General features: G+C 38.3%; 1 protein-coding gene across 1 annotated transcript; it reads right to left on the bottom strand.

The window, feature by feature from the left end:
- Nucleotides 1-5,633: 5,633 nt before the first annotated feature.
- Nucleotides 5,634-15,055, bottom strand: LOC118801129 (class II histocompatibility antigen, B-L beta chain-like). The gene is made up of 7 exons (XM_036561295.1): nt 14,816-15,055; nt 12,516-12,800; nt 11,080-11,190; nt 10,203-10,244; nt 8,584-8,652; nt 8,295-8,344; nt 5,634-6,240 (listed from the first exon to the last, which is right to left on the bottom strand). The coding sequence occupies exons 1-6, from the start codon at nt 14,931-14,933 to the stop codon at nt 8,337-8,339; spliced, it is 633 nt and encodes a 210-aa protein (XP_036417188.1). The 5' UTR covers nt 14,934-15,055; the 3' UTR covers nt 5,634-6,240; nt 8,295-8,336.
- Nucleotides 15,056-15,061: the final 6 nt, after the last annotated feature.

Below are 15,061 nucleotides of genomic sequence, written 5' to 3'. Positions count from 1 at the left end.
TTTAAATTTCAGAGAACTTGCAGACTTAAACTTCAGAGAACTTGCAGACTTAAATTTCAGAGAACTTGTAGATTTAAATTTCAGAAAACCTGTAGACTTAAATTTCAGAGAACTTGTAGATTTAAATTTCAGAGGACGTGTAGAATTAAATTTCAGAATGGTTAGCATTACTGCTACTGAGCGCTGATTGGTTAGCATTACTGCTACTGAGGGCTGATTGGTTAGCATTACTGCTACTGAGAGCTGACTGGTTAGCATTACTGCTACTGAGCGCTGATTGGTTAACATTATTGCTACTGAGCGCTGACTGGTTAACATTACTGCTACTGAGCACTGACTGGTTAGCATTACTGCTACTTAGCACTGATTGGTTAGCATTAATGCTACTGAGTGCTGATTGGTTACTGAGGGCTGATTGGTTAGCATTACTGCTACTGAGCACTGATTGGTTAGCATTACTGCTACTGAGTGCTGATTTGTTAGCATTACTGCTACTGAGCACTGATTTGTTAGCATTAACGCTACTGAGTGCTGATTGGTTAGTATACTGCTACTGAGCATTGATTGGTTGGCATTACTGCTAGTGAGTGCTGATTGGTTAGCACTACTGCTACCGAGCACTGATTGGTTAGCATTACTGCTACTGAGCACTGATTGGTTAGCATTACTGCTACTGAGCACTGATTGGTTAGCATTAAAGCTACTGAGTGCTGATTGGTTAACATTACTGCTAGTGAGCGCTGATTGGTTAGCATTACTGCTACTGAGGGCTGATTGGTTAGCATTACTGCTACTTAGAGCTGATTGTTAGCATTACTGCTACTAAGTGCTGATTGGTTAACATTACTGCTAGTGAGTGCTGACTGGTTAGCATTACTGCTACTGAGCGCTGATTTGTTAGCATTAACACTACTGAGTGCGGATTGGTTAGCATTACTGCTACTCAGTTGTGATTTGTTAGCATTACTGCTACCGAGCACTGATTGGTTAGCATTACTGCTACTGAGTGCTGACTGATTAACATTACTGCTACTGAGTGCTGATTGGTTAACATTGCTGCTAGTGAGTGCTGCCTGGTTAGCATTACTGCTACTGAGTGCTGATTGGTTAGCATTACTGCTACTGAGCACTGATCTGTTAGCATTAAAGCTACTGAGTGCTGATTGGTTAGTATACTGCTACTGAGCATTGATTGGTTGGCATTACTACTAGTGAGTGCTGATTGGTTAGCACTACTGCTACTGAGTGCTGATTTGTTAGCATTACTGCTACCGAGCACTGATTGGTTAGCATTACTGCTACTGAGCACTGATTGGTTAGCATTACTGCTACTGAGTGCTAATTGGTTAGCATTAAAGCTACTGAGTGCTGATTGGTTAGTATACTGCTACTGAGCATTGATTGGTTGGCATTACTGCTAGTGAGTGCTGATTGGTTAGCATTACTGCTACTGAGCGCTGATTTCTTAGCATTAACGCTACTGAGTGCTGATTGGTTAGTATACTGCTACTGAGCATTGATTGTTTGGCATTACTGCTAGTGAGTGCTGATTGGTTAGCACTACTGCTACTAAGTGCTGATTTGTTAGCATTACTGCTACCGAGCACTGATTGGTTGACATTACTGCTACTGAGCACTGATTGGTTAGCATTACTGCTACTGAGCACTGATTGGTTAGCGTTACTGCTAGTGAGCACTGATTTGTTAGCATTAAAGCTACTGAGTGCTGACTGGTTAACATTACTGCTACTGAGAGCTGATTGGTTGGCATTAATGCTACTGAGGGCTGATTGGTTAGCATTACTGCTACTGAGAGCTGATTGTTAGCATTACTGCTACTAAGTGCTGATTGGTTAACGTTACTGCTACTGAGTGCTGACTGGTTAGCATTACTGCTACTGAGCGCTGATTGGTTAGCATTAACACTACTGAGTGCTGATTGGTTAGCATTACTGCTACTCAGTTGTGATTGGTTATCATTACTGCTACTGAGTGCTGACTGATTAACATTACTGCTACTGAGTGCGGATTGGTTAACATTACTGCTACATAGCGCTGATTTGTTAGCATTAACGCTACTGAGTGCTGATTTGTTAGCATTAACGCTACTGAGTGCTGATTGGTTACTGAGGGCTGACTGGTTAGCATTACTGCTACTGAGTGCTGATGGTTAGCATTACTGCTACTGAGCGCTGATTTGTTAGCATTAACACTACTGAGCACTGATTGGTTAGCATTACTGCTACTGAGTGCTGATTGGTTAGCATTACTGCTACTGAGCACTGATTTGTTAGCATTAAAGCTACTGAGTGCTGATGGTTAGTATACTGCTACTGAGCATTGATTGGTTAGCATTACTGCTACTGAGTGCTGATTGGTTAGCATTACTGCTACTGAGTGCTGATTGGTTAGCATTACTGCTACTGAGCATTGATTGGTTAGCATTACTGCTACTGAGTACTGATTGGTTAGCATTACTGCTACTGAGTGCTGATTTGTTAGCATTACTGCTACTGAGTGCTGATTGGTTAGCATTACTGCTACTGAGCGCTGATTGGTTAGCATTACTGCTACTGAGCGCTGATTGGTTAGCATTACTGCTACTGAGCACTGATTGGTTAGCATTACTGCTACTGAGTTCTGAGTGGTTAACATTACTGTTACTGAGTGCTGATTGGTTAGCATTACTGCTACTGAGTGCTGATTGGTTGGCATTAATGCTACTGAGGGCTGATTGGTTAGCATTACTGCTACTGAGGGCTGATCGGTTAGCATTACTGCTACTGAGTGCTGACTGGTTAGCTTTACTATATATTTTGAATATGTTTTTACAATCCGTTGTCATGAAAATCAGTTACTGATTATTAATACAAATGCATACAAGTGTAAAGCCTGTACTGCTAAAAAACAGCAGAGACCGTCATGGATGGTCACCAGCAAAACCAGCATATGTTGTTTTTTTTCGATGCTGGTGTGCCGGTCAACCATCATGACCAAGCTGGGTGGACCAGCTAAACCAGCACCAGACCAGCATAAATCAGTTAAACCAGCACGCTGGTCTGTGCTGTTTTTCCTCAGGGTTTTAAAAGCTCTTAGTGTGTAGAAAATGACAATGAAGTGTCAGATGTAGATGTGTAGAATGTAGATTTCTTTATTTTGTTTGCTCACATATTTGAATATATGTAGTGTAAACAATACATTAAAACAGTACATCGATACCTGTTTTGCACACATTGCTGATATTTTCCTGCATTTTCTCTGTCTTTTTATTTCTATTTCATAAACCAGAGAGTTCTGGTTACCTAACTGTCCACATCAGGACACTTTGGTCTGCACTGTCAATAAAGACTAATGACTCTGAGTTTAGCTTCAGCTCAGATAGAAACACAATAAAGACACAGATCAGCAAAGAAATCAGTCACTTCAGCTTCATATACAGACAAATACGCACCATATAAACCCCCAAACACAGTACAGAGAGGCGGATTTAGTGTGACTCCAGACTGGATTAAGGCAGGACTGCAGTTAAACTGTCAAACATTTACCCAAAACAATCACTGAGCAACAGTTTAACTTCAGGTTCAAGTTTAAAGATCCTGTTTAGATTAAAAAGTACATTAACCTTCATACAAAACCAGAGACACAAAGAATTACCCACTGGCTAATACAAAAACAAACAAACAAACAAAACACATCATCAAAACAACAGTAACATCACAGAAGACGACTAAAACGCTCTTAACATGTAAAATACTGTAAAGATTTTGATTTTAGAGCGTTTCTATTAACTCATCATGAAATATTCGCATAATGTATTTTTACAGTATAAAAACAGTATAACAGCATAATTGAAAATCATATTTGCTAACGTCATACATGGTATATATATGTTCACTTGAACACACAAATACATTACCAAGACAATAAACCCAAAATATGTAAAAAAAACAAAAAAAAGTAAAAATAAGCAAAAACAAATCGGATTAACCTTATTATTGAATATCGTTTCATATTCAAATCTTTGCAAATTCTTAACGTTTTAAGGGTTTTTGAATTTGTAGCTTTTTTAAAAGATTTAAAAAATGACTTTAGTGTCAAAATACTAATCTTTTTCTATGTTTCTATTTGTAAAAAAGTTTTATATAGTAATTCTATATTGCATAGTAATGTACAGTACAGCTCCCTCTCACAGCAAACTGAGCTCAGTGTTTTTCAAGTTCAAGAAAAAACAAATCCCCCTTTGTGGAAGAATAAAAGTCCCTTTCTTATGTACCAAGGTCAAAACACGACACACATCTTATTAATGGACCTATATGCTCTACTTACAGCTAATGTTTATGATTATGTACCATATTACAGGAACACTGTTTGTTAAAGCACCGCAGTGTGTCAAAATAAAGAGCGACAGTGCGGGAGAATAAAATCCCTGTGCAGGTGGGCTTTTTGTGCCTCACATCAACTTTGCCAGCGAATACTTCCAACCCTGTTTCCAAAAAAGTTGGGACGCTGTGCAAAATGTAAATACAAACAGAATACGATGATAGACAAGATAATTATCAAATGTTTAAACTGAGAAATTTTATTGTTTTTTAAAAAATATTTGGCCATTTTTTTGACGTCACACGTTCCAAAAAAGTTGGGACAGGGCAACTAAAGACTGGTGAAGTTGTGTAATGCTAAAAGAAAATAACAGGTGGAACATCTTACAACTAATTAGGTTAATTGGCAACATATCAGTAACATAAATGGGTATAAAAAGAATCTTTCAGAAGTAAAGATGAGGAGGAGTTCACCACTCTGTGAAAGACTGAGTGAGCAAATAGAACATAATGTTGTTAAAAGATTCAGAGAATCCAGAGAACTCTCTGTAAGTAAGGGACAAGGCTGAAAACTAACATTGGCTGGCTGTGATCTTTGGGCCCTCACAAACACAATTCTGTAGTGGGAATCACTGCACGGGCTCAGAAACACTTCCCAAAACCACTGTGAAAACAGTTCATCACAGTTCAAAGGCCAGCTAAAACTCTACCATTCAAGAAGAAATCATATACAAACAGAATCCAGAAATGCTGCCACCTTCTCTGGGCCTAAGCTCATTTAAAATGCACTGAGGGGAAGTGGAAAAGTGTCCTGTGGCCCGATGAATCAACATTTGAAATTCTTTTTGGAAATCATGGACACTGTGTCCTCCGGGCTAAAGACCACTCAGCTTGTTATCAGTGCGCAGTTCAAAAGCCAGTATTCATGATGGTATAGGGGTGCATTAGTGCACATGGCATGGGTGACGTGCACATCTGTGAAGGCACCATTAATGCTGAACGATATATACAGGTTTTGGCAACATATGCTGCCATCCAGACGACGTCTTTTTCAGGGAAGGCCTTGATTATTTCAGCAAGACAATGTCAACCCACATTCTACATGTATTACAACAGCATTCCACCATTGTAAGAAGTCTGGGTGCTAAACTGACCTGCCTGCAGTCCAAACCTGTCACCACTGAAAACATTTGGCGCATGAAAAATATGCCAAATGAGACCCTGAACTGCTGAGCAGCTGAAATTTACGCATTAAGCATTTGAAATATTGACTTGTACTATTTTAGAGTAAATATAGGTTTTAAATGATTTGCATATAATTGCATTTTGTTTTTATTTACATTCTGCACAGCATCCCAACGTTTTTGGAAATGGTTGTATTTCAGATTTTTACACTTTTATCAATTTAATGCAAGTAATTTGACAGTGAAGATGTCTAATATACTCAGATTTTGTAAAATAAATCTGAAAAAACTTCTAAGTTAGAAGAATTTGGTTGAATATGAAATACCTGTTCAGTGTGACTCATTTTAAAAACCTTTAACTACTAAAATTTCTTAAAATAGAAGAACTCTTCAGTAGGAACGGAACATTACAGGTTAACAGACTTTAAATTTAAAAAAAAAGAAATCCGTATCAGGAGAGAAAAAGCTGGATCGGTGCATACATAATTATTACAAACACCACCATCAGTATAATAATCAGTAAACATCACCAGTAACAACAAAAAATCATCATCATTCCAAATAGTAGAATTCTTTTTCTAGATTCAGCCTGAGGGTCTCATGGCATCACTACATTCATCCACAGAGCTGATCAGCATGTGGATCAACATGTTATGTTGACGTCAAAGTTGACAAAAACAGCCTTTATGATGACGATGCCTACTTAAATAGTCAGTCAGTTACCTGTGGAGGAGAGCCTGGATGAAGGTGGGGAGAGAGAGAGAGAGAGAAAGAGAGAGAGAGAGAGAGAGGAATAAAGGTTAATCTAAAAGAAAAATAATAACAGAGTGATACTAATAAACAACTTTCACATCATAACTGTGATCTTTTCATCTTTGTAAATAAAGGTCTTCCATTTCAGATCTAACTGGGCTGACGGTGATTTTGTTCTCATTATTGCAGGTGACGTCCTGATAGTTTTTCTTTCTAGTTTTCCTGTCGCTGTGTTTTGTGTAGGGCTGGGAAAAGTGACCAATTAGATAGACACAATTTCCAAATGTGTTAATGTCCCACAATATCATAACATCAGACTAGAGTCTGTTACTGAAAGCAGTGCAGTCATCACCCTGCTTATTTAACACTTACGCCCTCTTATGGAGAAACAAAGCAACAGCAATTCACCAAAAAGCTGGTTTCACACAAACAACCAACACATCACTTCACTATAAAACATACGTCCACTCAGCCACATTTGCCTAATGATGACAACATAACTGAGTTAAAGCATAACAGAGTGAAATTCAGACAGCTGAGACGTACAGAGACAAGTAAAAACAACAGCAAATGTAATTTTTAAAAAATTTTTATAATGTAATAATTATCCCAGGCTAAATCATACTGACACAGTGGGCTTTCAGCTTTTGTAGTAAAGGAGCGGGGTAGTAAAGAGAATTTGGTTTGGAAATGGGTAGAAAATGACATTCTACTCTGTCGGGTTGAGATCTCATTTTTACAAAGGTGCTTTGACCTAGGAGTGAAAGATGATAACAACAACAACAACAACAACAACAACAAGAAGATGAAGTAGAGGAAGAATTGTTTTTATATTAAAATCGCAATCTGAAATAAACAAGAGCTGCAATTGTAGCCTACATTATCAATAACATTGCCTTACCAAGTTTAACACATTTGTCCTGTTAAACTTGTTGTCCGTAGATGATTAGACCAATCAGAAGCAGCAACCACACACTGTGACATCACACCCACACCTAACTGACAGTGAGTGTGTTCACATGCACTTAATAATCCGATAACTGCAGAAAATCAGATTTTGTCACTAATCTGATCAACATGTTTACATGCACTTGAGTAATCAGATAATGGGAAAACTCCAGGTCTACATGAGTCAGACAGTAATCAGATTTCTGCTTAACAACCAGCAAATAAACTCACAGAAGAAGACGTGATGTAAACATAATAAACAAAACTCAAACTTCATGATGCGGCTTTTTTAAAACACATTGCACCACTTTACCTGAAAATATGAACATACATCATCTAGAAGATGCAGAAAATTTAAATTCTTCATTTCATCAAGCATATATTTTTGTTTTCAGCGTCACTTCAAAAGTGTTTTGCTGCGTCTCGCGGCAACGCTGCTCACTTATTTCCGGCACTGCTGTCTATTTTCACACATGCTCAGACTGAGAAATACGAAAGAAATCAGAGCAAGAGTTTGCAGCACTGAGAAATCTGATTACTGAGCTAAAATCCAGCCTTTTAATCAGATTTCTTAATCAGATTTCTAGACTGGAGTATGGTGTTTACATGACCATTTGAATAACTGCAGATAACTGCAGAAATCTGATTATGATCGGATTACTGGGTGCAGATAAACGCACTCAGTCTGGAACACTATGGTCAGTGTTCAAACCTCAAGCCAGAAAAATGGACTTGCTGGTCTTCTTGTCCAAAAAATAAGCGTAGAATTCAAATAATAGAAAATAAACATTACTTAAGTCACAGCTGTAATATTAGTCAGAGAACAGGACAGAGAAAAGAACCTGTGTGATGAGTTTCACTGTGTTTGAGTAAATTATTAGTCTTCCACGCTCACTGATGGAGACACAGTGCGTGTTTGGTGTTAACTGTGTCTTAAAGCCTGTGAGAGAATAAAGTGCTGATAATTATGGGAAACGATCATCAGCAGAAATATTATCAGTTATTCTCTCTGTTCAGTTGGAAGAGGAAACTTCAGGCAGACAGATTATTTCTACTGCATGTTCTCAACCACAAGTCCACTTTTACTTACGATCATTTGTTCTGCACGAGTTTAAACTGTTGACCCACAGCTTCAGGAACCTGAAAAGCAACATATTTATGGACGCGTTAAAGTAAATATACGGGGCAGTTGATTCTCTGAGAATCTGAAATAAAGATCAAGAGTCCCCAAAGTTCTGCTGTGTAAAAGACTCTGTAGTATCCTCTGATACTCTTATAGTGTGTTTTCACAAAGAAACTACAGATATTTACCAACAATACACAATAAATCACCATTAGAACCCAAAGTAAACTGGGTCCCGACAATGCAGATTCCTTACCAGTCAGATTAATGTTCACATTAACATTTTCAGTGCTGCTCCAGTTTGATAGACAAGTAGATTCCCTTCCTGAAAAAGAGTCAGTAAGGTCACATCACAGCTGATTTACAGCAGACAGATATTCTTAATCACAAATCTCAGATGTTGGAATAATATTATGATCTGAGTCAGCATCAGAACCAGCAGCTGTAGACTCTGGAGGAGAGTTCAGATAAATAGGGATTAGAACGAGTAGAGGAGGAGAAGGAGAAGGAGATTAACCCATTAACCCACTGCACTGATTCACACAAAGAATTTTATATTTCTGTTCACTGGAGTTTTTAATAAGTAAAGCTCAAAAACAAAGTTTATTAATAATGTGTGTCTGAGTTTATCATGTACAGGATGATGTACATTTTTTTCTCTCAAAACCAAAAATACTAATTACTCCCAAATCCTATATTTGTGCACCTTTTAATATAATATACACACATTAATATATATTACATTGATAACACATAGATCACAATTATATAATGACCAGATTTTCAAAAGTTTCCAGGTGAATAAATCTCAGAAATGCAGAGATAAAGATGAATAGATATTCATTAAATGTGTGGAGTTTAGATTTGGACCCATTATTTCATCAGGAGAGAAAGTAGGAGAGGGGGTCTTGGTCTGGGGGGCTTCTTCTACCAAGTTCACCTGTTTTATGATTTTGTCATGCAGAACTCAGACTGCTCACCTGATCTACTGTGCCTGAACAGTCTCCACTTATCACTCTGAACATGAAGCTTCCATAGTTTGCACAGAAAGATGACGCTGTGTTTTGATAACTTAAGTGGAGAATTCTGTCATTGACCTGAGTCGAGTTGATCTTACTACACTAAACATGCTCTTCAGCAGATTATTACATAGTTTCTAAAGAAAGAACGAGTTGGAGAATTAGCAGAAATCAGTCTGCAAACTCTGTGGAGTGACTCATGATAAAACAGTGTGTTGTTCATTATTCTGCTGGGTGAAGCCCAGTAATAATATGATTCAGGTGAGATTCTGAACATAAACTTAGGAAACATCAATAATTTAAACACCAGAACAATCTGTTCATATTGTACCGAAGCAGTTTTACAGCATTACTAAATGTCTGAAATGTTTATATAATGTACTTTATGTAGCTCATATTTATCAAAGCATTAGAGAATGTTGTAAACATGATGTTGTTTGTGTTGTGAGTACTGGTTAGTGTAGCTAAGTCTGTATTTATATGGACGCTGAACTGAAAGATCATTTGTAATGTTTAGGGTTAATTCATTGTTTAACCTTCCAGAGTGAGACACTGTACAGAGTTAATGTTGTTCTGCTCTCACAGTGTGTTCTGGTTTCTCTGAGCAGTGTGGTTTAGGGGTCTCTTTGCTGTGTGATAAACACTCTTAGAGAAACCTGAACACACCGTGAGAGCAGAACAGCATTAACTCTGTACAGCAGCTTCCTATGGAGGATTAAAAATGAATCCATGTAAATTAAATAAATACATTTATTTATTGCTGCTTTTATGTTTAGACATTTTTGACAAAATTATGCAGAGAATATTTTGATCCTCAAACATTAACCTTTTAAACCCACAGTGATAAACTACTTACCGTTGCTGAAGATTACATTTGGATGATGATTGTCTCTTTTACCTGAAAGCAAGAAGTTAATTTATTGACTTCATCAATTCATCGATTCATTTATGAATATACATCCACAAACCTGAATCTATTTCATAGAGAATAAAAGTCACAGGCAGAAATCACTGCAGACTGCAGCTCTCATACGACTCAGCTGGATGAACTCTACACAACTTCCTAAATCCCTAACCTGTAATAAGGCATATTTCAAAACCAACTGTCTCAGACTAAACATCGGTCTTTCACAGAATTTCTTTTGTTGGTGTATCAGAGCTGAGACTAAGCTTGTTTGGGCTGTATGAGCTCCAGAGAACAGCAGTGTTGATGAATATGTAGTAATAAATCATTTTACTATGAACTGAAACTGTAAAGTGATGTGTTGAAGTTCTGGTTATTATAGAAGGACCAAGGTTATAAAAGCTCTCGCACATTTATCAGTATTCAACAAGCAGCTCCTCCATCTCTGTGATCCACTGTATATTTTAATGTCCTAGCTCTTATTGGTTGAATCACTCATTCAGTTACGACACTGACCATCTCAGACTACAGGACTCATGAATGTTTAGAGTCATACAAATAAAACATGTTTGAAAATATCAGAAGGCCTTCAATCACTCCAGAGCTCAATAAGAAAACAAAGGATTTACACACTAGCAGATCATCTGTGCCATCATTCGCTTCTGATCGAGCTCCCAACCTAGAGAATCACTTCAGATTGTCACAAACAGCTGGAAACCTCAGCAACACCACTCATTCAGTACACGAGCAGAGTACATGATGGTGTATTTATAATATCTTTAATATTTCTACTTTACACAAAACCTGTATTGATATAGTCTATACTCACCAATGATCCCCTTCTTTTTCAGAAAAAAGAAGATGACCCCAACCAGCATGACCAGCAAAAAGCACATCACTCCTACAATCAGACGACTCTGGCAGTCACTGCATTTTCCATCTGCACACAAATAAAAAATCCTCAGCTTAACTGATAGCAGAATGATGTGATTCTAAATTGTGGCCTCCTCTTCTATCATTTATATTTGGAGGAAAATGATTTGGCCTATTAAACTACAGAAATTCACCTCCAGAAAAGCTTCATCCTGTGGAAACTGCCCCTTCAAATCAACCTCCAAATTCTGACCACTTTTGTTTATCTAGTACAGATTTGTGGAATAGTTCCGACATCATTTAGTGAATTTACTATTTTGATATCAGATATTCAATTTAAACTGAAATCGGTGATCTACAGTAACATGTTTAATCTACAGTAACATCTTTGATCTATAGTAACATCAATTCGTCGTGTTGTGCGAGTGATGGAGCTGCTTCAAGTTAGCCAGCTGCTAAAAACACCTAGCCTGGAAAGATAGCGCTCTCCCGCTCTCCACTGCCTCACAGCTTCCTCAGTTTACTTTCGTTTAAATCAGGGCTGTAACTCACATCAACCACTTCATTAACTTTCGTTGCTCTGGAAAGCACTAATACTAAAATATGACTGGGCGCTGTAACAGTGCTGTAGTTGTGTGGAGCAGACATGATTTAACGCTGCTAAAGCTGTTAGGATGTACAGAAAGAGGTGAGTTCACTGTAGGACAGTACAGTTACACCACTGACCTCGTCACTCAGACTCGCTCACAGGAGAACAGATCGCCGGTCGCTCCACTCACCCAGGGAATGTATAACTCCACATTTCAGACGTGGTTAAAGTATATTTGACAACTAATTTTTAACTAATCTCCCTCAATCACACGATGCTCCCAGTGCTGGGAGGGTGCAGGCCAGCGCATGGTTCCTCAGAATCATGTGAAGCCACTGCATCCTTTCGAATGCGGAGAACACAAACAAACACCCACACTGGCCACCATCATTTTGAACTATGGATTCTCTCTCTTTTCTCTTGGACTCCTGGCTAAGGATGGTTACGGATGACATCACTGGGGATCGATCTCCTGATGACAGGGATCAATGCTTAGATGGTCGCACCACTCAGGAGCTCACAGGAGATGTTTTTAAAATAATAAAGTAGCAAATGTTGCATTTTCCATTGAATCCAGATCCTGGTGTTGATTAAACTGGGCAAAGGTTTTTCGGTTCACCTCTTTTAAGTTTACCACAAGAAGTGTCATATTTTAGTCCCTGTTCATCTGCGAAATTACCGCTGCTAAATAGAGTTAAAAGCTGCATTATACAAACTTAACTGCAATAAATTTAGAGGGCTAGAATTTCCTCTGGAATAGTTTACACTCAGCCATGAATGTGGATAAACACAAATATACTTACCCCATTGTTTAATTACTGGTGTGTTGATGGAGCTGTGATTCACATAACAGTCATAATCTGCTGCTTCCTCCTCCTGGATCTCCACACTCTTCCTCAGCTGGTAGGTTCCATCATCATTGGGTCTGACTCCTGAAGATCTCAGTAGATGTTCAGGCAGTGAAGTGGTGAACTTCCTCAGTTTAATCTCCATGTCTTTGGGGTAGAAGCCCGTGGCCAGGCAGGTCAGGTTCAGCTTCTTTGAGTCAGTAACAGATTTCTTTGCAAACACATGAACATCTGGTGGAGCTACAGAGAGAATAAGTGTAAATGCACAATTTAATATTCAACAGATTTCAGTTCTTTATCAAAACTAAAAATAGCCAAAAAATACCAAAAAGCATCGCTCAGCTTTTGAAGTTACATATACTGACACAGAAATATATGAATCTTTGATGAATGTGTTGTACGTAATTCATACATAATTAAATGGTTAAGATGTAAACAAGTTATTCAGAAGTTATTCAGAAGTTATTCACAGTGGTTCCATATCATTTTTTAAAGACTTTAACACCCCTAAAAGCTCCCTTACAGCTCCCTCCTCAAATTTATCACTGTTTTTCCATCATCAACGTTCCATATAAACTCAGAAGACTCGTGTAGGTTCACTGGTGGTTCTGGATAGTAAATAAACTGTCTATATTTGTGTTGTAGTCATGGCGACCCCTGGTTCCCATCACATCTGAACCATTTCACACCAAACCACTCTGAATCTCTCTCTCTACACCTCACACACTGAGTTATGGAGAAAAATTTAATTCCCCTTCAATGCTGTATTTATATTTATTAATTTACTGCAGTGTGTCTGAGTACAAAGAAAGCTGATATTTGAAAAATAATTACACTCCTATTACTACTGCTTTATAATTATTACTCTGATCATGGCAAATATCCAAATAATCACACAGTTTAAGGTTATTACTACTAATAATAATAGGATTGCCAACTCTCATGAGGTCAAATCAGGCGTGAGACTCCTGATTTTGGGCCTTTTTCAAGCTCTCACAGGACACGTGCACTGCAAGTGAATTTGGCATCGGAAATTTCCCAAAAATTAAAAATGTGGAGTCAGTAAAAAATTAGTGAGGGGTTGTGGGATAGCAAGCAGTGCAAACATTATATGTGAAAAGCTGAGCTGACTTCAACTTTATACAAATTACATGCAGCGCTGACCAATCGGGCAAAAGCAACTCTCCATCACAATGAGGATGTGCCTGCATAGTTCTGTCTGGATGACATGGATGAGAAGTTAATAACAGAGTCTGGGTAAACCAAATACTCACTGTGTTTGGCTTCAGTAGAATTATAGCACAAATACTTCTTCAGCCAGTGCACACAGTCTTCACATCTCTGATCAACAGGTCCAGTGTTCCACTCCTCCTCCAACACTTTAGCCTGACTGACTAAGGCTGACCATCTCTTCGAGGTCCAGTTATAAGAGATTAAGTTCTGTCCATCATAGCCGTATTCATTAATACAGTTTAACACTGACATTGAGCCGTCTGAATGCTTTTCAACCTCACAGCCGACTCTCCAGTGCAGAGTGATTTTCTTAAATGTAAATGAAGAACAGAGACAGTCATAATTCACTGAACATCATCAAACACTGACTTTTTTATGTTTTATCAGGAGAATGTGACTGTTTTACTTGTGTTTGTAAGGCGTGTACATTATATCACACTTTGTGAGTGTGGCTGGCTCTGATGTGGCTTCATTGTTGACTAGGCTAACTACTCTAGCTGATGTTGGCTCCTTACAGAAACAGTGAAAATACATTTCTCTGACAGACTTTTTGGTGCGTCGTCCACTGAGAAAAAAAAAAACACCTCATGGAGAAGATAAGAAGTTCTTTTCAGCATGCAGTGTCCCGGTTAGCTGAAGTGTTAGCATTAGCTCATCTGAAGAGGCAGCCTACATTACACATCTAATACAAAACCTAAGCTGTGTCCAACACTGCAGCTTTTAGTCCAAAGGTTTGTTTATCTTCACTTTTTCCTCCACACAGTTAGCTGAACATCTGTTTGTAATCTCTTACACATACTCAAATATCAGAATTAGTCAAATTGGACATGCCTGGTCAGACAGGATTCCTCTGAAGGTTCATGTCCAAGAAAAAAAGAATTGACTTGTTAAAGTGTGGATATATCTGATATTTCACTGCGTCCTGAACTCGGCATTGAGCTGAATCATTTAAATGATCATCTAAGCAGAATATAATTGTACATCTAACGTTCTCCTCTGCATGAAAAATAAAAGGTTCTCACCTGACTCATCGTGTCTGAAGGCCTTCGTCTGTATGTCGAGGATCTTGTTTAAATGATGTCCATCGTACTTCAGTTTATCAGCGCCTTCTTTCCACTCACTCTCCTTCATCTCCTTCATCCAGGCCTGTTTAGGAGTCCTGACCCCGTCTGTACTGCTGTAGGAGTCAATCTGTCTGTCATCCAGCAGAGTCACTGCACTGAACTCAGAGACTCTGTCTGAAGAGCTTTTAGACTGGACAGTGTAGA

Source organism: Colossoma macropomum, unplaced genomic scaffold (assembly GCF_904425465.1).
Source record: "Colossoma macropomum unplaced genomic scaffold, Colossoma_macropomum, whole genome shotgun sequence".
In the NCBI taxonomy this organism is placed as follows: domain Eukaryota; kingdom Metazoa; phylum Chordata; class Actinopteri; order Characiformes; family Serrasalmidae; genus Colossoma; species Colossoma macropomum.
Note: the sequence above shows the minus strand (reverse complement) of the source record. Positions and strands in the feature narration are given on the sequence as shown.

What these genes read in the sequence shown, in the direction of transcription:
- LOC118801129 (XM_036561295.1), bottom strand. Translation starts at nt 14,933, where the DNA reads ATGAAGGAGATGAAGGAGAGTGAGTGGAAAGAAGGCGCTGATAAACTG. An exon ending in ACCAGTAATTAAACAATGGG is followed by an intron (nt 11,191 to 12,515) that starts GTAAGTATATTT and finishes ATTTGTGTGCAG; the next exon opens with ATGGAAAATGCAGTGACTGC. An exon ending in AAATGTAATCTTCAGCAACG is followed by an intron (nt 8,653 to 10,202) that starts GTAAGTAGTTTA and finishes ACTCTTTTTCAG; the next exon opens with GAAGGGAATCTACTTGTCTA.